Raw genomic sequence first — 27,097 nt, forward strand, 5'->3', positions numbered from 1 at the left:
TGAGACAAGGGTTGGCCAGAACGAGCTCTGGAGAACTGGTCTGCCCTCATATTGCAGGTGTACCAGGCTCCTTATCTTCATAAGCAGTTGTTCCTAAACAAGCATTTCTTTGCTAAGGACCTGAACACTCACAGAATTTCAGAGCAGGCAAGAAGGCTGGAGATGGGCCAGCCTACAGCCTCACCTTACTAATGAGAAAACTAATGGCCAGATGAGAAGGTCACAGAGCTGAGTAACAACAGAGGACTAGACAGAACCCAGTTCAGCATTCTTCCCACCAGACTCATCTCATTCAGGTATCAGAGAACAGCCAGAGTTCCCTTCCTATCAACGTTTGCTTGTTTTTAAAGCTTTTCAAAGGCTTGACTTTGTTTAGAAGTCACCTCGTTTTTTTCCCAACCCATTTTTTATTCTGATAAAATATTCATAAAACTTACCATTTCAACCATTTTAAATGGTACAATTCAGCAATATTACAATTGTAATACAATCGCATTGTTGTGCACCCACCATCACCATCCATCTCCAGAACTTCCCGTTTTCCCAAACTGAAACTCTATATCCATTAAACAATAATTCCCCAGCCTGTGGAAACTACCATTCTATTTCCTGTCTCTATGAATCTGAGTACTCTAGGTGCCTCACATAAGTGGAATCATACAGTATTTGTCCTTTTGGATTGGCTTACTTCACTCAGTATATCTTCATTCACCCATGTTGTAGCATACGTCAGGACTTCTTTCCTTTTTAAGGCTGAATAATATTCCATTACATAGCAATACATTGTGTATAAAAGATGCACATTCTATCTTTTCATCTGTCAATGGAGACCTGAGTTGTTTCCAGCTCTTGACATTTGTGAATAATGCTGTTATGAGCGTGAGTGTACAGATATCTGTTCAAATCCCTGATTTCAATTATTTGGAGCATACACCCAGTAGTGAAATGTTGGATCATATGGTACATCAGTGCTATTGTGAAATGTGGTCTCTCTCAAAGGAAACCAAGTAGAGACTAAATCATCTTGGTTGGTGAATTTCTTTTAGAAAATGAAAAATTATTGAATATTTTGTTCCTGAACTTAGCTTTACTTAAAAAAAAAAATTTATGAGAAAACTTTTGGAGGTTATGTGAGCTAGAGGAAAAAGCACAGCAATGATAGTGAGGAGAATGAATTTCCAATGTAACATTTTAGACCTTTCTGAGCATGAATTTCCACAAAGGAAAGAGTGGTCTAGATAATCCCTAAGGCCTATGGATTCTGTGAATTCTATGAATCCATGGAAAAACTTACTTAGAGGATTACTGTATTTCTTAATCATTTTAAAGTTTTCCTTCAGTTTGCTTTGAATTCCTAAGTGTATTAGAGCTTAAAGAACTGTTTCGAGTTCAGAACTTAGTGTATTCTTGGGACAAGAGTTCCAAGAGCAGTGAGTAGAATAATTCTGAGCTACAAAAAAAAAAGAGACTAATTTAATATAATAGGCAATAATTTTCTCTAGTAGTACATTTATTTGATAATTGCCTTAGAATTTCTAGAGTACAGTACCTGTATAACCTGCGGCACTGTGGCTTAATTTGAGTCACTGTGAACCTGCAGTTATTTCATAGTAGTTGATATAAAACTATCAACGCATACCAGGTTCAGTATCAATAGGGCATACCTGCCAAGAAAAGTTTGCTACAATAGTTTGGTCAAAACAACAGTTCAGTTACTGAGCAACCTATCATTACCAAGATATCCCTAATTCACAACGCATTAAATGTATTCCGAGTGAAAACATAGACCTGGCTGCAGGTGGGACACCAACAACATGCTTCAAATCCCATCCATTCTTGGTTCTTGCCTAATGACCCAGACTGCAAACTTTTTCTTTCCCTGGGAAAGACTTTCAGGGTGAGAAATGTATTCTACCACCACTTTCCCCAGACTCCCAGAAGGAACTGCTTGAGCATTCATCATGAAGCAGGCTTTCTATTCCAGTGGCAAGAAGGCAAGATGCAGATAGGATTCCTCATGGCTGTTTCATCAATGTTTTAACTACTTAAAATAACTTTCATGGAAAGCTTACGGGGTACAATTATCTATGTTAACCTATTCAATCCTTCTAATCCTGTGAGTTAGGTGTGTTCATGTCACATTGCAGGAAAAGGAGATGGAAGCTCAGAGAAGTATCCTGTTGAGAGCCACAGGGGCAATAAGGAGCCAGCCAGGTTGGACTGGGTCTTCTGGCACCAAGTTCAGTACTGTTTTCCACCAAACGTCTGCCCAGACTCTCACAAGCCTGTGCCAACCGGCCAACCCAAAGAGGACATCTGAAGTGCCTCTCTTAAAGAGCAGGCCCTAATGACTGAACAATGAATTTGTGGCTTTTTGGTCAAATGTGAAGTGTACTGATCACATCACTTACTCTTTTCCCCACATTTCTGCTAACAGCAGAACTGTGAGGGAACTAAGGTCAAGAGGAGGAATCCTGAATCAGTCCTTTCATGAAAAAACGCTTTTTGGGGACTGAAACATTCAAGTTCTCACCACCTGCAGCAGCAGCACACACTACTGACTCCAGGGAAGGCTACTGGAGGAAAAGGCATCCATTCAAGACTTCCTGGGACATCTTTAGAGGCAGGTTATCCAAATCTTTCCTCCCTAAATTCTAAATGCACACACAAATAGTGTTCATATTTACTACATAAGAGAGTCAGGAAAATGCATGTCTTACGACCCCATGCATTTTTCTGTAGCACCAAGATCCCAGGGGTGATGCTAGGTTGTGTACTGATGCTGATTTTATTGGACTTGGAGCATAATTTTATTATCTTACATGACCATAGAGGCTTATAATTATTGTATTGTTGATTTTATGACACATTATTGGTCCCATCTATGATTTATTTATGACAGGGCTTTAATCAGGAAGTTAACACCCAAATATGACATTGTTCCTGTGGGAAAACACCACTAACTTAAAAACAACTGCTTGTATGAGGGAGTTTTTACTAATGCCATGCCATGAAAAGTGGGGACTACCTGCTCAATAAAACCCTGACAAAGCAAAATATAAGTTTTTCTTTATCCAACTTTTAGGAGAAAGAAGCATTACTTTGGATTTATGTTTTAAGCAAGCTGCAGAGGCTAATATGGGCTTGCCAGGTGGCACATCAGTGAAGAATCAGCCTGCCAGTACAGGAGATGCAAGAAACACGGGTTCAATCCCTGGGTCAGGAAGATCCCATGGAGAAGGAAATGGTAATCCATTCCAGTATTCTTGCCTGGAAAATCCCATGGACAGAGAAGCCTGGCAGGCTACCGTCCATGAGGTCACAGAGAGTTGTACACAACTGACCATGCACACTCTCAGAGGCTAATATGGAGTAAATTCCAAATTTTTGCTCTATGCCCTACATCAGTGGTTCCCAACTCTGGCTACACATCAGTATCACATGGGTGCACTTAAAAAAAAATTATGTTAGTCCCCACAATAGACCAACTGAATCAAAATTTCTGGAGGTGGGCTAAGGTACTATATTGTTAAAACATGAGTGTCCAGAGTTCAGAACAGTTGCCCTATACCAGTGGCTCTCAAACTTGAAAGGGCATCACAATCACCTAATAGCCTTATTAAATCACAGGTTGTTGGGCTCCACCTGGGAATTTCTGATTCAGCAGGTCTGAAGTGGGATGGAAACTGTGCATTTCTAACAAGTCCCCATGAGATGGACCAAGGGCTGTACTGAGAATCACTGCCCTATACTTTCTCCAGTTGGACAATATGAACAGTTATTCTAAATAAATTTTATTATAAAGATAGAAAATTTTAGAAAGATTTTCAACAGTACAAGCCAAAGAAAATGATTTGCTATTTAACCATCAAATAAAACAGGTAACAGATTATCAGAATTCACTGTTATCTGAGAATTTCAGTTACTGAAGTTAAACCAGGATAAAATCAGACCCAGTTCCATTCAACCATGTGTAAGCACCTTCCATGTGGTGACTGGGTACCCACCATGAGTAAGTCATTCCTTCCTTCCTAGAGCAGTGAACAGACCATCAAACAGGACTGCTGTGCACACAGCCATACAGTCACACACTAACAGCGGAAGTGATACTGAGACGGATCGTTTCACAAGGACTTGGGGGAGCTACACCCAGAAGGGGGCCTTTTAAAAAGCTGAATCTTCAAGGGGATCACCCACCTGCCAGTTTTCACTGCCCATAACACATTTTACATTACTGGGGCACTGAACTCCCTGCCCTAGAAGAGAGAATTTGGACTTTGTCCCCAGGCATTATAGTAGAGATTAGGAACTACAGGCTAGTTTTACTTTCAAGCTGAAGGCAGGTTCTGTGGTTTATCTACCTTTGTACTTTTTAACAATTAGCCTAGCACCTCATACATAGGTGTTACTGAATACCTGGGAGTAAGTGACTTAAAAAATGTAATCCGGAAAGCAAACCTAAAGATCCCCAGGGGTGCATACAGGTAGAGAGGGGAGGTCAGGTTCAGACCCCCAGTCTAATTAGCATCCTCATTTCAGGCTTAACACATCATAGGCATTTAAAAAGTCTTAACCAAAAATATTGTATTATGCTAATGTATTAACATACATTAAGCTAGCATTAGAATGGTTTGTTTCTATAGATTTGGAAAGAATAAAAGGAGAAGACTTCTCAGAGTATAACTCACTAATGAAGGGACTGAGGGCTGGCTTCTTTTGCACCCTACGCTCTATGCTCTGCACACTGACTAAATACATAGCTGTTTTAGTTCAAGTGAAGCTCTTCTGAGATGAAAATATTTGAATTCCTAGTGAGACTCAAAAACATTTTTTTAAATTAGCCAGACATTATTTGATGATCAGCAGTTGATTCAGCTGAGGTAACTGAGATCTGAAAGGCAGTCAATTTCAAAACCCATATGCAACCTCACCAACTAGGCACAGAATCTCACCAATATACCCACCAACCAGACAAGCACTATCAATGAAGTTTAGGTCTCTAAAGACCCCTGACAGAGAAAATTCCCAGAAATAGGAGCTTTCCTCAAGATAAGAACACTTTTTTGTTGTTGTTGTTGTTGTTGTAAGAACTGAAATAAATGAAATTACATGCTGAAAGTAATGACAAACCTAGATGCAGTATTAAAGCGCAGAGACATTAGTTTGCCTACCAAGGTTCGTATAGTCAAAGCTATGGTTTTTCCAGTAGTCATGTACGGATATGAGACCTGGACAATAAAAAAGGCTGAGCGCTGAAGAACTGATGTCTTTGAACTGTGGTGCTGGAGAAAACTCTTGAGTTCTTTAGACAGCAAGGAGATCAAACCAGTCATTCCAAAAGGAAATCAACGCTGAATATTCACTAGGAAGGACTGATGCTGAAGCTCCAATAATTTGGCCACTTGATATGAAGAGCCAACTTGCCGGAAAAAGACTGATGCTGGGAAAGACTAAAGGCAGGAGGAGTAGGGGACGACAGAGGATGAGATGGTTGCATGGCATCACCAACTCAATGGACATGAGTTTGAGCAAACTCCAGGAGATGGTGAAGGACAGGGAAGCCTGGCATGCTGCAGTTCATGGGGTCACAAACAGTCAGATACAACTGACTGACTAAACAACAACAATGTGTTTAAAGTACCCTTTGAAATGCCAACGTAGTAGGAGTTAACAGACCCAGGCTGTCCCATCTCCCACGAGAACACAGCTCCCAGGCAGCCTCTTCTACTAACAGCTGAATACTGGAGGTTATCACTCTATTTCAGACAAATGCAGCTTGATAGGCTCAATCTCAGAACTCTTCCACAATACCTTAAACAAACAAACAAAAAAACCTAAAATGTATTTACTTTTTACCTTTATAGGATAGTACAGAATCAAATGGCAAATGATCAAATGTAAAATAGCCCCCAGTTAAGTACCACTGGTTATTGAATTCTTATTGGAGAATATTTCCCAAATGAAAAAAAATCCAAAAAGAGGTACTTCCTTCAATTTTTCTAAGTAGTACTGGATTGCCATGATTCAAACTGAATGCTTTCTTTTGAATGGATAGATTTTCAGCTACTTTCTATTATGTGAAAGTTATGAAGGCATCATCCTAAATTCTTCCAAAAAAGGTAGTACCCACATATTAACTATCTGCATCCCAAGGGCATTGAAAACCTAAAAAAAAAATCAAGATTTCAGCTCATCGAATAGTGAAATATTATTACCGCTCATCAAATAGTGAAATATCATCACCTCTAATTGTAATAGGACAGAACTAGAATTTATCTTTTCTTTAAAAAATAATAAAAGACTAAAAAAAACTAAAAAAGAAGAAAGGAGTGCTTACTTAATAAAAGAATCAATGTAAAAAAAAACAGAATCAATGTAAACAAAATCAGAACAGGTAAATTTAAACTACTCAAGAGAATAAGCTGTTCAAACACATTTTGAAAGTATTTATATATAACTGATATCATGAATATAATTTTCCCTAAGCAGCAGCATTCAATAAGAAGGTCTAGTAGGACTGCTCTTCAGCAACATTTTGTTAATTTATTCAGGTTACCATTCTTAATTGAAAGTAATATAATTTTTTAAAATCTGCCTATTCTGACATTCTATGAATTATCATTCATCTTTCCCTTACCTGAATGAGTCTGAATTGATGAGGCCTCAATACATTTAATTCTAACCATAACCTCAGGTCAAGAATTGAACAGCATCAACCAAATTCAGAACAACTGATACCACTGATATTTCCAGAGAGGAGGATCTGATGTGTTTAGTTATGGAAAATGCCCAACCACATTCACGCTACAATGCACGGCACCATGGCTCCAGGCTGTAAGATACATCCATGAATGTCTAAGGTCAAATGCCAACTGCACTGGTCCATAAGCATTTCTGAAAATCTAGGAAACATGTATGTTTCCATCCTCAAGAGCCTCTCCATGCACCCAGGACCACTCAGAGGAGTGGGGTCCTAACTGAACTCTGGACAGCTCCTGTGGTGAGATGCTCTGTAGGCAGAGACCCCTGTGTATTTCTGTGAAATGGCATCACCAAACAGGACCTTCTTTCCCAAATGCTGCTTTTCTTGACTTGAAAAACAAATCAACCAGAAGGTAAATTAAGAAGGAAAAGCCAAGATTATCTGAGACCTGAGTGAGTCACCTGAGGGGGAAGGGGTTCAGCCTGCTTGATGGCTTCTGCTCCCTGTCCCCCAGGATGGGATTATAACAAAAAGTCACTGAGGAAGAATGAGGAAAAAATACATTTCTTTGGGTACATATCCACAGGAAGTCAAAATATTAAGGAAATCAACAATAATAAGAAAGAGTGTAGATTTACATGTCATAGTTGCTCCTCTGAGCTCACAGAATTCATGTTCATGCTCACCTTTAACCTCCTAACACTTGAAAATGATAAAAATCTGAAATAAATCTTAAACTCAGTCTCTCCACTGAAGATAGTTGGGGTGTTCTCTCTTAGCTCTTTAAAGAAAAAAAAAAAATTTAACACTGAAATCATGTGACTATTTAATGGAAAAAAAATGTATCAAAATTTTTAACTATGAAGAGGAAAACAATTCAGAGCATAAAAAAGGGAGCAAAGTAGGCAAAGGATAATAATAAATTTTGATGGACTAGTATATATAACGTGTGTAGAAAATTTTGTATTATACTTACCACTAGTGGTTCTTTAAAGCAATATAGAAAGCACCCATCTTTCCTAAAGAGCAGATATTCCCAAAGGACTCAGATATTCCATAAGCCTCAGTTTGTCCAAGTTTATAAGGAAACAACCAACATAACTTATCTTTTTAATTCCAAATTAATTTTATCAAGTTTTTAATGTTTTGAGATTGGACATTGTTAAATATGATTTTTTGGTTTTTTTAAAATAGAATTAAAATTTTTTTTTCTTCACATATAGTTGATTTACAATATTGAGTTGGTATCAGGCAAACAGCAAAGTGATTCAGTTGTATATATATATTTTTTCAGATTATTTTCCATTATAGGTTACTGAATATCTTCCTTTGTTTTATACAATAGATCCTCCAAATAAATTTTCACTTCACATTAACTATCATGTTATCAAGACCTTTAAGAGAAAAGATTGAATGTTTTATGGGAAGTATATGCAAGTAGAGTAAGCATACAGAAGTAAAGTAAGCACTGAGATTCAATAAAAATTTAAAGATATGACTATTCAACAAATTTCTTCAAGAAATAAATGTATAACAAAGGCAGGTACCAAAGATCAGAGGGCCTGCTGTTTTGCATTTTTAGTGGGGAAGAGACCTAGTTTGTCTGGTATCAAAGTGACCGCTGCATTTTGCCTGAGAAAGATTTTCTCAGATTTGGTATAGTAAATAGCATATTTCTTAGAAAACCAACGATTTTAAAGAAGGGTAAATATATTTTCCTCTTGTAGACCATGGCTAACCACAGCATGGCACAATTTTGGAGAAATAAGACCTCACCCAGTTACAAAAATAGCAAAAAGGACTCTTGCTTCTGGCAGAAAAGTGACATCTTTATTGATAGTACAAGAAGAGTGTTTTAAACTTCTCAATTTGGCTTTTTTTTTTTAAATCAACTCTTTTAGATTAAATTGAAAGGGGAAATTAAATTGTGTTTTATAAAATGTAAGTAACTGAAATCATTCTTCAGGAGAAAGAACAGAAAGAGGCATAAAACAAAAAGAAACAACTCAAGTTAAATACTGAATAAGTGACCCTGTCTTAAGTACTCTGAACAATCTGGGCCTCAGTTTTCTAATCTAAGAAATGAATATAGTAGTAGTATCTGCCTTTCTCATCCTACAAGGTGTTATGAAAATTAAACAGGGAGTATAAAAGGCATCAATAAACTGTAACTGTTATTACTGCCGTTTTATAAGGAATTTCAGTTTTACTCCAAAAGGAGTTAATCATAAATATTAATACAAGGGGATTATTCTTTTCAGTATAAGTGCCAAAGCAACCAAGTCTCTCTTTGACTTGCTGACTTTTCCTGATTGACTTAATTCAACCCTAAATGGTCTCTGATGATCTCTAATTCTCGGTATTCACCTTTTGAGTAATCCCTTCCCTTTGAGTGTGGACAGAACTACAGTCTTGTATCTAACAAACAAAATAAGGCAGAAGTGACAACGTGCAAGGCAGTGACTCGGCCATAAAAGGCTGCGTGGTGTCACTCTTTCTCAGATTACTCACTCAGGGAAGCCTGCTGTCGTGCTGCGCACAGACCCACGGAGAAGCCCATGCTGTGGGGAACGGAGCCCTCCAGCCCACAGGCACAAAGACACGGAGGCCTGCCAACAGCCCCAGGAGTGAGCCTCGCAGCAGATCTCCCAGGCCAGCTGAGTCTTCGGATAACTACAGACCCGGGTGGCAACTTGACTGCTATTCCACGAAAGACGCTGAGCTAGAACAACCCAGCTAAAATGCTGCATGTTTCTGACCCTCAGAAAATATGTGAGATGATAAACATTGGCTGTTTCAAATTGCTAAATTTTGGGGTAATTTGTATGCAGCAATAGGTTACTAATAGAGAGCATTTGACAGCATCTTGCTTTGCAATTAACATTTAAGATCAGTCACTACCTTGGCTATGGATTATCTTATCCATTGGTAAATCCTGTCATTTTTGTACTTGTCAGTTTATTCCACAATAACTTTCCAGGTTGACAGCTTAAACTGATATTTGATTTACTACATAAAAAAACACACCTTAAGTTTGATTCTTGTATCCACTTATCTTGCAATAGAAGGACAGCTGCTTCTGTTTTTATCAAATAGGTTTTTCTGTGATTCTCAGCAGATTTTTAATGCAATTTGGGTTATACAGAGAAAAATCTACAGGGAAAATTGTATTTTCATGTAATCATAACTGAATTTAAGATTAACCCATTTTTACTTTTTTTTTTAAAAGACTGATATGCAAAACTTATTCTGGTTCCACCAAATCTAAATCTTTGCTTTCCAACATTCATTTTGTATCTTTGTGCAACTGCTCTTTTACAGCTCAACTCAGTTTAAAAAGATTTCATACCTAAAATGCCCATGAAGGTTTCATTCTAATTAAGCCAAAGAGTAAGTCAAAAGTTTGAAAATCCCACTCACAAAAAAGCAAAATCTCTGAACTACTATTTTCCCCGCCCTGTTTGAAAATAAAGAAGGGGAGAAAAGGAGGGAGAAAAAAAAGTAAATTATTAATGATCTTATTATGACTTTAATTTTAATTCATTCATTCAAAAATAATTAATGAGCAGCTGTTTCCAGTATTCAAGGCATTCAAGATGCAACAGTGGAAATAAAAAATAAGACCAGATCTCATGGTACTTCAAATTTTTAAAATTCAAAAGACCAGCCCCCAAAATATAGTTAGCTATTTTTTTGGAACTGATGACTGTTTAGATCCATCACAAACAAGGAGAGTCACTTAAAACCTTGAATTCCCAGGTCCTGTATGGGTTACACAGATGACTTGCTAACTTTTGTTTTTGGAGTGAGGCATTTATTTCCAGTACAAATTTAAGGTGAATAAATGGAGAGATGCAATAATTGTAATTTTTTTCTGTGTCAAGCATGTTAATACATGGTTATATAAACTACATAGTAACATTAATTATTTAGTATTAGAATCCCATTTGACAGCTGAAATTGAGGCTCTAAGATAAGATACTAGTAAGCAACATGGTTGGGGTCTAAATTCAGTCGATTATGATTCCAAAGTCCATGTTCCACCCACCCCTTGATGAGTTGTGTTTTAAGCTCCAATAAATCCTAAGATCAAGAGTATCTACAAAATTGCCTATGAGGAAAAAAAAATCTCCTATTAAAACTATACTTTAATTCTAATAATTATTTCTAACTTAAATTTCAGTCTTGCATCAAGTCGCTGCTTTCAGAGTATCTCTACTTGCATATCTCATATGACATCAAACTCAATACACCCAAAACTTGATTTCCCTCTTAAAAGCTACTCTCCCCCCAAGATTCTTTTTACCATGGCATCACTTTTCCTATCACCTCACAGTTCAATCAACTGACCTGTTACCAAGCTGCCCACTCCACTATGAGATGTGCGTGCTCAGTAGCTTCAGTCGTGGCCCACTCTGTGACTCTGTGGACCGTAGCCAGCCAGGCTCTTCTGTCCATGGGACTTCTCCAGGCAACAACACTGCAGTGGGTCACCATGCCCTTCTCCAGGGGATCTTCCTGACCCAGGGATTGAACCGGCATCTCTTAGGTCTACTTGCATTGGCGGACAGGTTCTTTACCACTAGCGCCACTTGGGAAGCCCTCGCTCCATTATGCCTGACCATCAATGACTTGCTTACAACATTCTCCAAAACAAGTGCTTTACCTAACTTGGTGATTACTAAAGAGCTATTTCATTATGCACATGAATTACAGAACAAAAAGATACATTTGAAAAATGCTAATTCCAACTGTCAGAGTAGTTTTTTGTTTTTCATTTTTTAAAAAGGTCCCTTAGGCAATTGGCAGTTTTCATTTAGTCTGGCCTTAATGAGTATTTACCATACCTAGGACCCAGAAACAGAATCCATACGGCCTTCAATTTCCTCAACTTAAATACCAGAAAGTGCAAGAGTCACCAAAACATTTCTCAAACATATTTAAAAACACATTTTTTTTCACCACCAAATTTTCCTACCAAGTACACTCTATGCTTTTAAAACTACATGTCTTATATCAGATGTTGGCTTATAGGCAGAACTCAAGTTCTTATTTTTAAAAACACTTTGCTGGACATACAAGAATATTTTCTTAGGAAATGGTTTAAACCATTATCTATAGTTTGCCTAGTGTTTAATTGGAGAAGAATTCTGACTGATGTGGAAATATGTTCCTCCAATTACATGAGAAAATAGAGGTTTATTTTTTTTCTAATGAATGTGTACTCCGAAATACTATACAAACTTATGAGTGTCACATATTCAGCATATGTACATTCTGTATTTAGCAAAGGATTTTAGATGGCCAAATATAACAGAAACAAAATAAGATCACTACATAAAGATAAACACTATAGGGTGCTCCATACAATGGAGAAAATATTTATTCCAGAGAAATAAACTAAGGATGGTTGCTCTGAGACCTAATTTTAGTTTCGAGCTTTCAAATAGCTATCATCATTAGATAAGAGAAATACGAGTTTATCCAGTTTATCAAGAGAAGTACTTTTCCCTCTCACTCACAGAGAGCCTTAAGGGTAAGAGACATTAAACATAATGAAGTGTCCTCAACAATACTTTTGCAGAAGATGCAGATTTTCGTGTGGCAGAAACTGCAAACTGGCAACCCATGAGCCACATTAACCTGTTCTCTTCTTTGACTCTCACAGTGTCTCCAAAATTTTTTCAATGGTTGAAAATTTTAAATATTTAAAACAAGAACTCTGACTTTTGACTGTAGCTGACTAAAGCTATGCCTCCTATACCCGATTAGGCCTCTTAATACTCCACAGAACTCCTCCATGCTACCACTTATGTCATTTACAGACATCTGAATGTGGACCCTCATAAATACAGTCTTACTATAAAACTTGAGTGCATAATATGAAATCATCAGTCTTTGAAGACCAGTCTAGAAGAAGCCAGAGTGATGAAGCACAGGGGCATGGAGGAGAGCTCAGAGGGCAGTGTCCCAGTCTTTCCTTCAAGACTATAAGGACTCGGCCCAAGACTCTTTGGCCACAGGTTAAGAAATCACTGAAATATATATATATATTTTTTTTTTTTTTTGTAGTAATATCTTGTTTTTGAACAAGAATCCTACATGCTGGACTGACACTGAAGTGTGTGTGTGTGTTAGAGTATAATGGCTCATGTCCCTTCTGATTTGCTGGGCATTCATTCTGAAAAGTGAAAGTGTTATTCGCTCAGTCCTGTCTGACTCTTTACTATTCTATGGACTGTAGCCCACCGGGCTCCTCTATCCACCGACTTCTTTAGGCAAGAATACGGGAGTGGGTAGCCAATTCCTCCTCTGGGGCATCTCTCCAACTCAGGGATCAAACCTGGGTCTCCTGCATTATAGGCAGGTTCTTTATTGTCTGAGCCACCAGGGAAGTCCAATTCTAATCAGGTGAAAGTATTCTGACGATCACTTCTGTGTTCATGGAACCCAACATATAACAGATAAAAGTAGAGCTGACCTGCTTGAAAAAGGAATAGAAAGGCCATCCTGTTTGGACCTCCCAAAGTAGAAACTTGTTCTTGATGAATGAGTGGGTCCCATGTCACCAGATCCTTCACTCTTCAAAAGTCAGTTGACACTAATGGCTCTGCCAAGAGCTAGAGTACAACCATTGCCCAAGGAGTTCCCTGCAAAGTTCCTGAAGGGCAAACAATCTGTGCTGTTGATTGTAGAAAAATCCATAGATTTAGTAGTCTGGCATGCAGTTGGCAAAGCAAACATTTGTTACTAAAGCGAAAGTGACAGGAGATGGAAGGCCATGCCACAGGATTCAGAAGTAAGGGAGGCAGTCTAAACTTCCTCAGGAGAGAGCTTTGCATCTGCTAGACTACCTGATCAAGGAATGAATGGACTCAAGGCTCAGAATTACATACTATAGGGCAGATACTTCTCAAGTGTTTCTTCAGGGCAGCAACCCCCTTTTCTTAAAGCCAAATTCCAGACCACTCGAAAATGCAAAACAGCAATGAATGCAGCTGTCTCCTGATTGAAAGGTAAGAAGCCAGAACCCCAGATACATATGTCTACCCCCTCTTCCCATAAATTTGGCATCTCCTCAGAATCCTAAGGCTCTGTGGAACACACAGTTAAAAGCACTACTGTGGGGAATAAAAGATGTGACTTGAGCCTGGAAATTTTTAAGGCAGGTATTAACACCTTGGGGCTTCCCTGATGGCTCAGTGGTAAAGAATCTGCCTGCCAATGCAGGAGATGTGGGTTTGAGCCCTGGGCCAGGAAGATCCCCCTGGAGGAAGAAATGGCAACCTACACCAATATTGTTACCTGAAAAAAATCCCATGGACAGAGGAGCCTGGCAGGCTACACAGTCCATGGGGTCACAAAGAGTAGGAGGCAACGGAGCACACATGCACATATTAACACCCTGACCATGATTATTACAAGTTAACTAAAGCCACAAATCATTTTCAATATCAAAATGACTGTTTTGAAATCACTATTGAAATAGATACATACAGCAAATCATTAACACAAAAATCAATGAACCAAAGAGATAATTCTTCTCTGGCAAATCTCTTAAGATGTATAAAGAATTACATAAGAACCAGCCACCTGTGCTCAGTCCCTTATAACTCATAACAGAATCCCTCTTTAACTTAACTACTTCATACACCTAAATCCCAGTCTTCTTTTCAAATAATGGAGCCACCAGCACCTTTGTCATTTCAAATCTTTTGTGAAGGAAAAAGAAATCTAAATTTAAAAAAATACACTAAGCAACAACAACAAAAAAATATTAACCAATAGCAGTTTGTTCTTTATTCCTTAAAAAGGAGATTAAATCCTACATTAAGAAAAAAATCTGAACTTAAACTCTAGTTTCTAAAGATCCTTGATTTTCATCATCTTTAGCAGCGATAAAATTCAGGGATTTTTAAAGCAGTTAGTTTATAAATTCAGTGTCCATGATTTGAAGACATCACTATCAGTTTGAAGAGAAGAGGGAAAAGAGTGCAGCTGGATCCAGGAGAAAGATCATTTATGGTCTTTATGGTTATTTATGCATCCAAATTTTTTTTTTCTTTCTGTTCTTCAGTGGTTATTGCTGTTGTTGTTAGTATATCTTTTTCTTTACAAAGAATAAATACAAACACACGAGGGAGGGGGGGAGTGGCCTAAACTTTCAGCACTGAGAAATTCCTTCCCAAGTTTTCAACCCCTCACAAAAGCCTACAAGGACTGACCCCCAAGACCACTGAGACCCTGGAGGAGCCTGTCTGTGGCACATTCCCAGGAAGCATGAGCCACAGAGCCCACACATTCCAGCATTTTGAGCAAGCACACACACGCCTCCCCACTTCCCCAGACTCTGCCAGTGAGGGGCACCAGGCTGGAGGCAGGCCGTACACCAGGCATCTTCTAGCCTGGCCCGGCCATCCCCAAGGGCCCGGCCATCCCCAAGGAAATGTAAAAGGGAAGGAGAACGCAAGAGAGGGAGGAAGTGGCCAGTACAGGGCCTCAGAGAAAGAAATGCAGACCAAACACATACTCTGAGAGGTTTTAAAACATCAAAGATCAACTTGTGTGAGAGTCAGTCCTGCTACCGCCCAGTGGAATCACTTAGTCTCCCACCCACCATCAGTACCAGTCTTTGCCACGTGCTCTGAAATTCCAGAAGGAGTGTACAAGCTACACGACAAACTTCTGTCGTCTATGTTTCCATGGCTGCCTGTATACTTTCTCCCTTCCTTCTCTCTCCCCCTTCCTCATCCCGCTTTCACTCCTTCCTCCCTCCATCCCTCCCTTCTTTCTCTCTTAATAATTGAAGAAGTTAAACTCTATTTTTTCAGTGTTAAACTGTTTCATCATCTACCTCCAACTCTCATATAAAGATGCACAAACACTTTTACTCCAAAACCTTATCCACACAATGATGAGACAAAGCATCCATTTTTCAAATATTCATTGTTAAAATCACCAAGATCAGGAGAGACTAAAGTAAACAGTCTCCACATTAAAAAAAAAACTATATAGCCTATCCTCACGTGAACTTTTTTGAAATATCCTCTATTTCATGAGTTGGTTTAAGGTTAAACTGTCCATGGAACCATCCCTCAGTGAAATATATTTTGCTTTATTTTCTAAGCGAAAGTACAAAAATGAAGATATAAACATGGTATTGATTTTTTTTTTATAATACTCGATTGATAAAAGCCATTATTTTTTTACTTCATAGTAAATTTTTTTCATAAAATTACATTCTTATCGAAAAATCACCACCTCTATATCTAGAAAGCAGAATTCTGGTGTATCTCGTTGCATTGGTAGTATAATTGTATCTCAAGTCCTATATACTTAGAAGTCACGAATGTATATTATATTTAAATAGTGTATCAAAAAGAACATACAACTCTTTCTACTCCCTGTGCTTTCACCGACTTTTTCATTGTCAAAAAAGTTTAAAATTTTTTCAAGTTAGTAAGATGAAAAACTTTATGGAAGACAATTTGCAAGAATACTGTATTTCCTTCTCCAAATCATAGATACTTTTTAAATATACAGATAAAAAATGAAAGCAGGCCACACTTTGTGTAACACTCTAGGTCCTACACAAAACAGTCTGAGTGTTTTTTTTTCAGGATTTAAAAAAGGTATCTGAGTCAAAGGATATAAATACAGACCCTCCTTCCCCTTCCTCCCCACTGCATACATAGTATGCTTTTTACACTTAACTTTCAGCCACAATGATTTTTTTTTTAATTTTTTTATCTTTATGTAATTACTAATGCCTCTACTATAGGACTACCTCAGGAAAGTTCCTTCAAATTATGACCTAATACTTTTAGTTGTCTTTCAGTTACATTAAATTAAAACTATACTAAAGGTCAGTCCTTTATCTTCCTCAGCAAACCTGTTGTATACATGTAAATTTTATCTCTAATTCTGATTTAGGAAATACATACAAAATTACTCTATAACCTATGCACACATTATGACAACTTCCTACTTTATTGCTAGGCTATTGTTACTGTATACAAATTAGATAAAGGTGAGCAAGGGTAAGACAGCCACTGCTTCTTTGAAGCAGGTTTGGGTGGGTGGAAAGAGGAGTTGCTGGGGAGTTAAAGTTTTACAGCCCTATCTGTAAAAGGTATGAAAGTCAGATCTCTCTTGGCTGTATACAGTAAGATACAAAGAAGGCCTAGGTCAATGCCTAGTGCACCAACTACTCCGTATTAGTTACCTTCTTCCTTTTCCCCATCTTCTGAGTCAGGATTCCACAGAACATGCAACACCCCACCCTGGGCTCTACTAAGTTAAAGAAATGAAAAGCCTGAGGAGTTGGAAATCATCCTCTTTCATTTACTTTTTTCTTGATAATTCCTTCCTCCCTCCACCACCACCACAAATACGACAGCACACAAACGTTAAAGGCAGCAAGAGGATAAATGCAGGTAAAGTTTACTGCTAAGGGGAAATGGACTGTTCTTCATATGCTTAGTTATTTAGTATGTTTTTGAGTGATATATCATTAATGCGGAACTCAGGGAATTTACAGATGCTATTCTATTAACGTTCATTTCACCCCCACAGGAAAGGCCAAAGGCCACACTCTGTACAGAAAGAAAAGCAGAGAGAGACACCAAATATCAGGAAAGACTTGGCAGCTACCAGGAAAACACTTCAACCGAAAGCAGTCCTGCCCTCTAGCAATGGGTTGGCTGAAACCCGGGAAGAACCCACCCAAGTGATTCCTTGAGCCTGACTTTCCTTCACCATGTGGCACAGAGTCTTGACCAGACTGTGTGGCTCAGCTGCTGAAACCTCTTTCTCGGCAATGTCCTGTTTCATAACACAAGGAATGCAACCACTGAAAAAAGCAATCTAACAACAACATCAAAATCCAACCTGCTTGGTCAGGCATACCCCACTTCTGTCTATGGGCAAGCATGGTGATGCTGCTAATAATGTTAAAGTGACTTCTGTTTCTAATTTTCCCTAAAAACTGTAACAAAGTACAGATCATTTTGAATTGATATAAGAATAAGATCGTTGCAAAGGGTGATTCACAAACAAAATCTATATTTATATCTTTCCTGCACTCTTGAATGGCAACCTCTGAACCTATCAATAATAACACTTTCAGACAACTTTAACTAATCAAAGTGAATGGAGGTGAAGCACACTGGACTGAGAATCGTAAGTTCTAACCCTAACTCTACTATTTAATAGCCATGTGACTTTAGGCAAATTATTAAACTTCTCTGTGACTAAGCTTTTTCATCTAAAAAAATGGAATAATATTAACTGCTCTTCTTCAGATAATTATTATTTAGAATAAATGAAATAATGTTTTGAAGAGGCTGGGATAGCATCAGTATTACATGGATGGAAGATATAGGCACATAAACAAACATCTATCTAGTATTCTTTACATGTCCATACATGGAATCATGAAATTACCTTTCTGATCACATTTAAAACAAAAATTAAAGTCTAAGCATCCCCCCTAAGGCAAATCCTCACATGCTGGTACAGATTAATTATATCATAAGAAAAACCAAAAATATCATTCACATTGCAATGGTCCCATACAGATTTCCCTGGTCATTAGGTATAACATTTTCTTATAACATAGATAGATAGAAGATGTCTAAAATATGCATCAGAACTCTGAATTTTCATTTATTGGACATAGTGAAATATCTATTTTATGAAATATTCCTGATAATAAGCAGAATGGGAAAATTCTAACTAAATCTTCACATTTTAAGAAATAAAGCATAAACAACCAAGAAATACAAGAATAAACAAATAAAATGTATCTCCAAAACATAAGCTTATTATTTAGTGAGAACCAGAGACTTGGAGAAGAAGCATATCTATTAAATAGCAGTTAGCACTTTGGACTTGACCGCCTGCTATTAATGCAAAAGTACCCATTTTCTCTAGATTATTCAACACCTCAACATGCCATCAAATGCTAAACCAAATTAAGGAAACAGTAATTATATTTTCCCTCCTCTTTGGAAGCCAAAGTAACAAAATCTGAATTTTCCTGTAAGAGAAAATAATTTTTCTTCACTATTTTATGGAAATACCAGACTAAAGTACATTATCAAAACAGGAAAAGAAAAACCTTAAAAATAATGCTCTGAGCACTCTGCAATTTTGCTGCCCAAAATAGAACCCATACACTCTATGCCACCAAATGAAAATTACAAGTTTGTAAGCATGAAGTCAAATTATAAAGTAAAAGGTTTTTTTAAAATATTTTAATAATGATAAATGAAATACTGTTATATTTACTGGTAGACGTTTGCTGTTTATTTGCTATTATGTTTTCTTCAATGATAGTGTTTTGAATGACTATCCAAACTAACTTGAGCTTGAATTTGAGTGTAAAAAGGACGAATCTTGACTAATAAATTATTTGGACATGTTTTGTTAAACAGAACTGTCCCATTCTTCAAATTAAGAAGCTAATCACAACTTTTAAGAAATTATGCTTCTGACTAAAATTTTCAGAAAATTAGTTTAAAAACTGGTTTAGCCAACCCCACCACTCTCTTCTCCAATACCAAAGGACACTGAAGACATTTTGGTGATATTTAAACAGAATTTTTAAAAACATAATTTTGAAATCTACAATTCAAGTTTTTAACAGCCTTTAAAGAAACCAGTTCAATGTCATGCTTCTTCTAATGAAACTGATTCTCTCAGAGTACTTTTGCTACACAAAAAAATACATTGCCTTCCACAGTATAGAATTTCTAAATGAAAATACATATTCAAATCTTGAATTTTCTATAGAAAATCAAAGCCTACACAGAATCACTTGCTAACTCTCTTACTGAGAGGGGACATCTGAGCAACAGTGAAGGAGAGAATATTTTGCGTAGAACAGTCCTTCCAGCAGCATGCTCACTGAAGAAGTCACTACAGGTGACTGTGCCCTGGCTTCCACAAGGTTAACCACCTGCAAGAGTTATGGATCACGCAAGCACATTTCACTCCACTTGACTCCATTTACCACAAGGTTCAGACACCTAGCAATTTTCATGTGCCTTGTCAGGAATGAAAAGCAGAACATTTGTTGCTCAATTAAAGATTTCTTCTTCTTTCCTCTTGATACCATCTCTGTCTGAAACTACTGTCTTCCATAACACACACACACACACCCCCCATGTGCACACACCCCACTGAATCACAGAGATGATACACTTAAGCTCAAATAATGTCCTGTGACAATGCTAACCAATTGCTCATCTACTTTTAAGGATTTCATTAGCAGACTTGGAAGAGTGATTCAGCAATAGACAGCAAATATGTAGAAAGTTGAAGGTAACAAATATGTATAAATAATTCTTACAGAAATCTGATTTTCATAGCTTTATTAAATGTGCTCAAATTACTATCCTGTATATACATTTCAATGTCATTTACATTCACCCATTAAAAATTGGAACCACCACAAAATAAAAATTTACTCAAAATAATAGTGAAATGTTGATTTTGATATCTATTGGTTCTAAATATTCAATGTCCTTTAAAATTTTTCTTTTTAAAGAAAATATATTGTACTTTAGATCATTACGTATAAAAAATGTTATACAAATATTACTAATCTTCTCTCACCTTCTCTATATAAATGATAATCTCAGGTTAACATAATAAGAAAACAAAACTCTGAGACCATCCCTTACCAGTCTCTTATATCCAGCCATAAGTACAAAGAAACACTATTATTTAAGAAAACACAATTTGGCAAATGTATTACATATCACAAAATCACCTTTTAGAACTAATGTTTATGTGTTTAGCCATTTAGCACTTTTATAAATCACTACAATATATTTTAAAATTGATATAAATTTGGCAAACTGAAAAATCAAACAGTATATAACATCTATTTTGATTTGTAGATTTCAATGGTTTTTAATATTTAACCAAATAATGTAAAAATATTAAATGACCAGTCTTTTAAAAACACAAACTAGAATTTTAAACCTGAATTATCAAGTAATTTTTTCTTTATTGCTTCTATTTTAATTTCAATACTTATCTCACAAAGGTCACAGAAATGCGTAATTTTATATGGCATGACCTAGAACTGTATGAAAAAATTACTAGCCTTTTTTTTAAAATGAGAAGCTAAATGTCGAACTCAAAAACAAATCATTAAGTAACCTTTGAGTCTTATATGTATATATAAAATATCCACACATGTAATCTATACAATTAAATCCAGGCATTAACTTCTAATTCAACAAATTCTTGAAATGAAATAGGGTAACATGTGATTTTAACCTAATGAAGTCTTCTCTGTTGCTACAAAATTAAAAATTGATCCATCAAAAGCCTTTGTTGCAGGGAGGGCTTGAGGTTGGGTGGTTGGTTTTTTTTTTCTTTTTGGTATTTAATTCAACTAAACACAATGTAGTACATACAAGCAAAATACAATTGAGATACTGTTTTCTTTAACATTCCTATAGGAGACCAAATTCATTTGCATTGGAGAGAACACAATTACTGATTTTTAACTCATGAAAGACAAATTCATAGCTTTTTCCTACACTACCTCATAGTATTCTCACCATCTCAGTGAAAGCATGTCTAGCACTACTTAGTTACTTCCTAGAAGTGGGCAGAAATTGCATTTTTAAAAGTTTTGTTTCTCACAGAATCATTCAACTTTAGTTACAAAGCACATTCAGGTTAGCATAAGTCTTAGCTCAAAACAATTTATGCAATATGTGTGTGTGTTTGTGTGCATGTGTGTAGACACAAACAGCATATAAATTTTTTTAAACTAAACTCTCATCAACATCAAAAATGAAATTTCTATCAAGGAAATTTCCACAACTTTTAAAACCCTTTGTCAGTTTTTTCTTCTTTTAGAAATCTTTGATTCCTATATACTACCAAGAAATATGAATAGAGAAAAAAGAATCGAAGATTTTTATTCAACAGAGACCGAAGCCAACTTAGAAAGTTAAGAAAAATAGATGGTTTGTACATGGTTTACTTTACAATAATTTGCATTTAATAAGAATGAAGCACATGTGGCAAAAGAAAAGAGTTTTCTACTTCTACGTGACCCTGAGAAAATAATAGTATCTAGTCTGTCCACAATAACAGCACATATAAAATGATGCTAGAATGATATTTAACAAAAGATCCAATTGGTAAGCAAATGGCATGCCAATATTTTCATAACTTAAGATAAAAAACATCCCCTCCCAAGTATCATTAGCTTAAAAAAATCTATCTGGAATGTAGATGTTTAAAGTGATTCCTGAGAACAGAAAGAAATCAGAACAATATAAAGAGAAGGAGCACTCAATTGCAGAATGGTTCTTTAAGTAAGCAAGCAATGAGGATGAACTGTTTTCTTCACATTTTCACTTCTACTAACACAAAAACCACATATAGAACTGACTTAACGCCGACAAATGTACTTTTAACTTGTTAATTTTCATGGAAGTGCAACAAAAGAACACCAAAATAGTCACCATATAACATAAAAGCTTTGGTTTCAAATGTCACAGTACCCTGTTTTTGAGAGTCCCCACCGTGGTGGAGCCTTGTACATGAGAACACACAGCTGCCTCCTCCCAGGAGTCTGAGCTCAGTACACAACACCAGTCATCACTTATCTCTCCCTTAGCCTGCAGTACCAGTAACTAATTTCTGCATTTTAAACTAATAAAGGAAAGGAAAAAAAGATTCAAGCCATCCAATCAGAAATGAAGCAACCCTCTACAGCAGCAGCTTATGCATACATTTGGTATGTCAGACGTCTTCAGTGTAGTGAATCACACATAGCGCATTTTAATCTACCTCCTAGGTATTTCATATCACCCACAATGTTCAAAGAAATCATGTCCCAATAGGGCTGTAAAAGTCCTAGATAGCTCTTTAATTAATACTAAAAATTTGGGACAAGCTTTTAATTCTAAACTCTTATATAAACACAACAAAATCATTTAAATGACCCTCCAGCTAACAGCAAATAACCTCTGCATTTTGAAAGGAAACAGTTAAAAAGTAGTATATTTGTGAGAAGTTTCAAGAAGATGTTAATAACTTTAGATAAACTAGTATTTCACTTACATTGCCACACTAAATAATGTTCTTTGCAGCATGAAATGAGACACCAACTAACCAAAGTTAAAATTCTACTGATTTTTCACTAACTATAACTCCAAAAAAGAACTCAAAACAACTATACAGTCAATAGAATTATATATTTACAGAAACACAACCCATCAAATATTTTGGATGGTTCTTTTAAACCTTGTTCAATATATTCATCCAATATTCAAATGTTATGAGTAATTCTAACTTACAATAAATAGTTAATATATCAGAAAGCTTGAACTTAGATTTCTCAAGCCCCCCCAAAATTTTTTAAGTATACAAATTTAAAATTCTTAATTGAAAAACCTATCAGTTGCGCATTACATCTCTTCCTAGCGAGAACTAGCTTAATGTTACACATGAAACTGCAAATCATAACTTTTGCCTCTTTTTTTAAAGGTATTAAGTAGCTTTCTGATATGCCACTGGAATCACTGGTAAACAAAAGATATTTTGTTGCTTAGTTAAAACATACCTGGAAATCTGCACACATTTTTAGAAACCCCTTTAACAAAACATCTATGTGTTTAAAAATTAGGATAGTTTGTTTCAAAATCTATTCAATTCTGGCAAAAATCAAGAAAATGGTTACACTGTTGAGAATCACAAATTGTAAAGGTGGTAAGTCAAAGACTTCACTTAAGAGTCTCCAATTCAGCTACTTAATGACTAATGGTGAAGAAATGTATGTGAATAGGATATAAACTAAGTTACGACACATAGGAGAAAAAAAATTCTAGAATGAGTAATAAAGGGCCCAAATTTAAAGTCCACAATAAACTTTAAACAAAGATGTTCTCCCTCAATCTCTCCTCATAGACATTCTCATGTAAGCAAATCACTGTGGAGAAATCCAACCTCCACAAAACTTTTTACTCCTTCATTAACAACAGTGCACTTAAATATAATTATAAATTTCACAGTGATATTTGTTTAGCCTCAAACGTATCTTAAAAGCAACAACAACAACACGCTCAGAAGCAATATTCAGTAGTCCAGTTACTAAAAAAGTCTGGCTTTTAACTGCCATCCAATCCAAACAACCTTCTTGTTTAAAGCGCTATGTAAAATATCGACCCTTAACTGAATTATTTTATTATTCAACATTTAAGCTATCTAAAAAAGAAAAGTAATTAATCGCGAAGTTTAGTTAAGCAATTTAGCTGACACAGTAAATATTTACTCTTAACATCTCACAGGAAGTCTTGACAAGCATTTGCTGCCATTGTGCTGGGGGTTAGGGTGGGAGTGGGGGGGGGGAGGCAAGTTTTCATAAACAAGTTAAATGGTCCCAACAAATTTAACACAGCTAGTGTTCGTCACCCCCACCCCCAATAGGCACCAGATATTTTCCAAGTACAGTAAACACCTTATATAATGAAAGTAAAAAATGTAACTTTCTAAACTATTTTATCTCCACTGACAAAACAAACAAAAGCCTCTTAAAAAACTATATAAGCACATTAAAAAAAACACACACACACCTGAATGTATTTTTACTTATATGTGAGACCAATCACAAAAAAACTAAGCAAAATATATTTACCTGAGCTTTTTGGAGACTGAATAATCAACTTCCATGATTTTCCCATGCAATTCCACTTTACCTTTAAAACAGAAATTAAAGCACTCAGAACCTTGCTGTGATCAAACCGGCGGGGGTCTAGGAGGGGCACGCACAAAACTCCATGCTCCGGTTCCGCCTTCGGGCGCCCTCCAGGGGTCTCCTACCCGGCTCGAACTGGGGAAACTTGCTTCCCAGTGGGAAAAAAAGGTGGGCGCCGCGTTTCGCCTCGTTCCCCGAGGACGAGGTGGGAAGGGTGCGAGCCCGGATCCCGACCCCAGGTAGAGCTGTGGGTGGCATTACCGGAAAAACAAATTTAATAAAGAGCGGCGCCAATTTGAAAGGATGAGCTCATTTGAAACTCAAGCTGCAGGGCTGGCGCGGCCCCGCTCCTCTCCGGGCCCCCACCTCTCCATTCCGCTAGCCCGGGCCCCGAAGGCTCCGCTGCGCTCCCCCCCGCCTGCCCTCTTCCCCCGGTGGCCCCGGAGAGATGCGCCGAAGCCCCCCGGGGTCCGCTTCGGCGAGAGCCCGGTCCCCGCCGGCTCCGGATCACCTTGGCCTCGCCGCCGCCCCGCCCCCACCCCGCGCGCCGGTGGGGAAGGGGCGACGGCCGCGGGCAGAGGCTCGGGGGGCGCAGGCTCGTGGCCTGGGGGCGAGCGCGGCTCCGAGCGGTGCGTGTGCGAGAGGAGAGTTGGTGAGTGCGCGCGCGCGCGAGTGTGTGTGTGTGTGTCGCGCTCCGTCTCCCGTCTGGGCTCCAGCGCTCTCGCGGGCCCCCCGGTCGCCTCTTTCTCGGTCCTCAGCCCGGGCCCCCACCGAGTTGAGACAGGGCACCTCGTAAAAAGGTGCTTCTGGCCGAGCGGGAGGCGGGGGGACAGGCGGCGGAATGCCCCCAGCCCCGAGTTCTTCTCAATAAAATCGGACAAAAAATTCAGAGAAAAATAGGAGCGCTTGAGAGACGAGCGAGAAGGGAGTGAGGTTCGGGAGAGGACCGAGAGAGATGTGCCGTCGTGCAAGGGCTGGGGTCGGGGGACTCCCCGAAATCTCGAAGGGGATCGACAGGGTGGCGCCGAGGGGGTGCAGAAAATGGGGGACCGCGGGGCGACCTGGGGAGGGGGGGCTCGAAAGGAGAGTGCGGCTCAGGGGACGCCAGAGGGCGAGAAGTCCTGGGCACGAGGCTCGGGAAGGGGTAAGGTCCGGTCAAGGGAGAAGGAGATGGAGGGGTTTTTTTGGGGGGGGTCCCTGACAAAGGGGGTGACGGGAAGGTCAGGGAAGAAGGGGAGACGGGGGGGGCTCTCTAAAGATGGGGGTGGGGAACTCTGGGGAGCAGCTCGGGGAGCCGGGGAAACTGGGGGTCCCCGGGAGAGCGAGCGAGCCTCGGGAACCCTCGGGGCGGCACGGGGGTCGCCCCAGGACTGCGGCTGGGAGGGCAAGGGGTGAGTCCGGAGCTGGGGGGGGGAGGGGAGCGGGCCGTCCCAGGAGCGGGCCGGCGATGAGAGTTGAAGGTCTGGTGCGTGGAAGTGAACGTGAACGCCGGAGCCCCCGCCGGGCGCCGCCCGCAGGGCTCGGCCTCCCTCCGGGCGCCGTCCCGGCCTGAGCTGGGCGAGGCGGGGGGAGGGGGACAGCGCCGACTGCTCACCCGAAAGGGTCTCGATGGCGCGGATGGCCCAGTTCTGGTCGGGGTAGTCCACGAAGGCGTAGCCGGACTTGAGCAGGACCTGTCCCGCCAGGGGCAGCTTCCTGTCCCCGAAGAGCTGCCGGAGGTCGTCGGCGGTGACGGCGGGGCTCAGGTTCCCGATGTAAAGCTTGTTCATCATCCGTCTCTTCCCCGAGAGCCCGCGGCTCCCCCGGCCCGGTACCCGGCGCTCCTCGCCTCCTCCGCTGCCCTCGTCTCCCCTGCTCCTCCTCCGCCCCCCCTCCCCGCCCTCCGCCCGCCCGCCACCCACCCCCACCCTCAGCCTGGCTCCCCCCACCGCGGCCGGCCGGGCCCGCCCGGGGGCAGAGGCGGAGGCGGGGACTCTGTGCGGCTGCCTCCTCGGGGCAGAGTCCCGGGCCGGGCGGCGGCGCGCGGACAAAGCGCTCTCTCTGCCTCCCTCTCTCTCCCTCTCAAGGCGGTGGCGGGAGGAGGAGCAGCGGCGGGCGGCGGCAGCGCACCCCGCGTGTCTGTGTGAGAGTTTGTACGGGCGTGTGCGCAGCCTAGAGTGAGCGAGCGAGCGCCCCCTCCCCGCCCCGCGCCGCTGCGCCCCTCGCCTCGCGCCCCCGGCGCTCCGAGCGCTCCGCGCTGGCTACCCCGGCTTCTGCCCCGCGCCGGGCGGGCGGAAGCGGGTCGCGGCCCGGGTCTGGGGCTCCCGGACGCCAGAACCCCGGGGCGGGCGCGGCGCAGAGGCCGGGCGAGCGGCGGGGCGGGGAAGGCGCGCCCCGGGCGCGGGTGGGAGTGCGCGATGGGGAGCGGTTGGGAGCCGCAAGGCGTGGGAGGGCGAGGGGCTGCGGGAGAGAGTGGAAGGGGGTGTGCGCAAGGTGGACCGGATGTGAGGGCGCGGCTGCCGGGCCGGCGGGAAGGTGTGTCTCGGAGGTGAGAAGCGAGGGCAGGCTGGGAGACCACAACTTTCGCGGCGAGTTGGCCGAGTCCGGTTCCCCGCGCGTTCCCCGGCAGAGCGCTCGCTCGGAGACCCGCTCCCCACCCGGCTCTCTCGGGCGACCGGGCGGCG

The 27,097-nt window shown here is 39.9% G+C and overlaps 1 protein-coding gene across 4 annotated transcripts in view; it reads right to left on the bottom strand.

The window, feature by feature from the left end:
• IGF2BP2 (insulin like growth factor 2 mRNA binding protein 2) overlaps positions 1-26,315 on the bottom strand; it is a 164,128-nt gene extending 137,813 nt beyond the window's left edge. For all 4 annotated transcript variants that reach the window (XR_009696965.1, XM_061166762.1, XM_061166763.1 and 1 more), the window contains exons 1-2: positions 26,029-26,315; positions 24,375-24,435 (exon numbers count right to left, since the gene is read on the bottom strand). Coding sequence is in view for 3 of the 4 variants with exons in the window: in XM_061166762.1 (XP_061022745.1) it covers positions 24,375-24,435; positions 26,029-26,206 (239 nt within the window). In the remaining variant the exon portion in view is untranslated. The remainder of the gene's footprint in view (positions 1-24,374; positions 24,436-26,028) is intronic.
• Positions 26,316-27,097: the final 782 nt, after the last annotated feature.

The sequence above is a fragment of the Dama dama genome, chromosome 19 (genome assembly GCF_033118175.1).
Source record: "Dama dama isolate Ldn47 chromosome 19, ASM3311817v1, whole genome shotgun sequence".
NCBI classification, from domain to species: domain Eukaryota; kingdom Metazoa; phylum Chordata; class Mammalia; order Artiodactyla; family Cervidae; genus Dama; species Dama dama.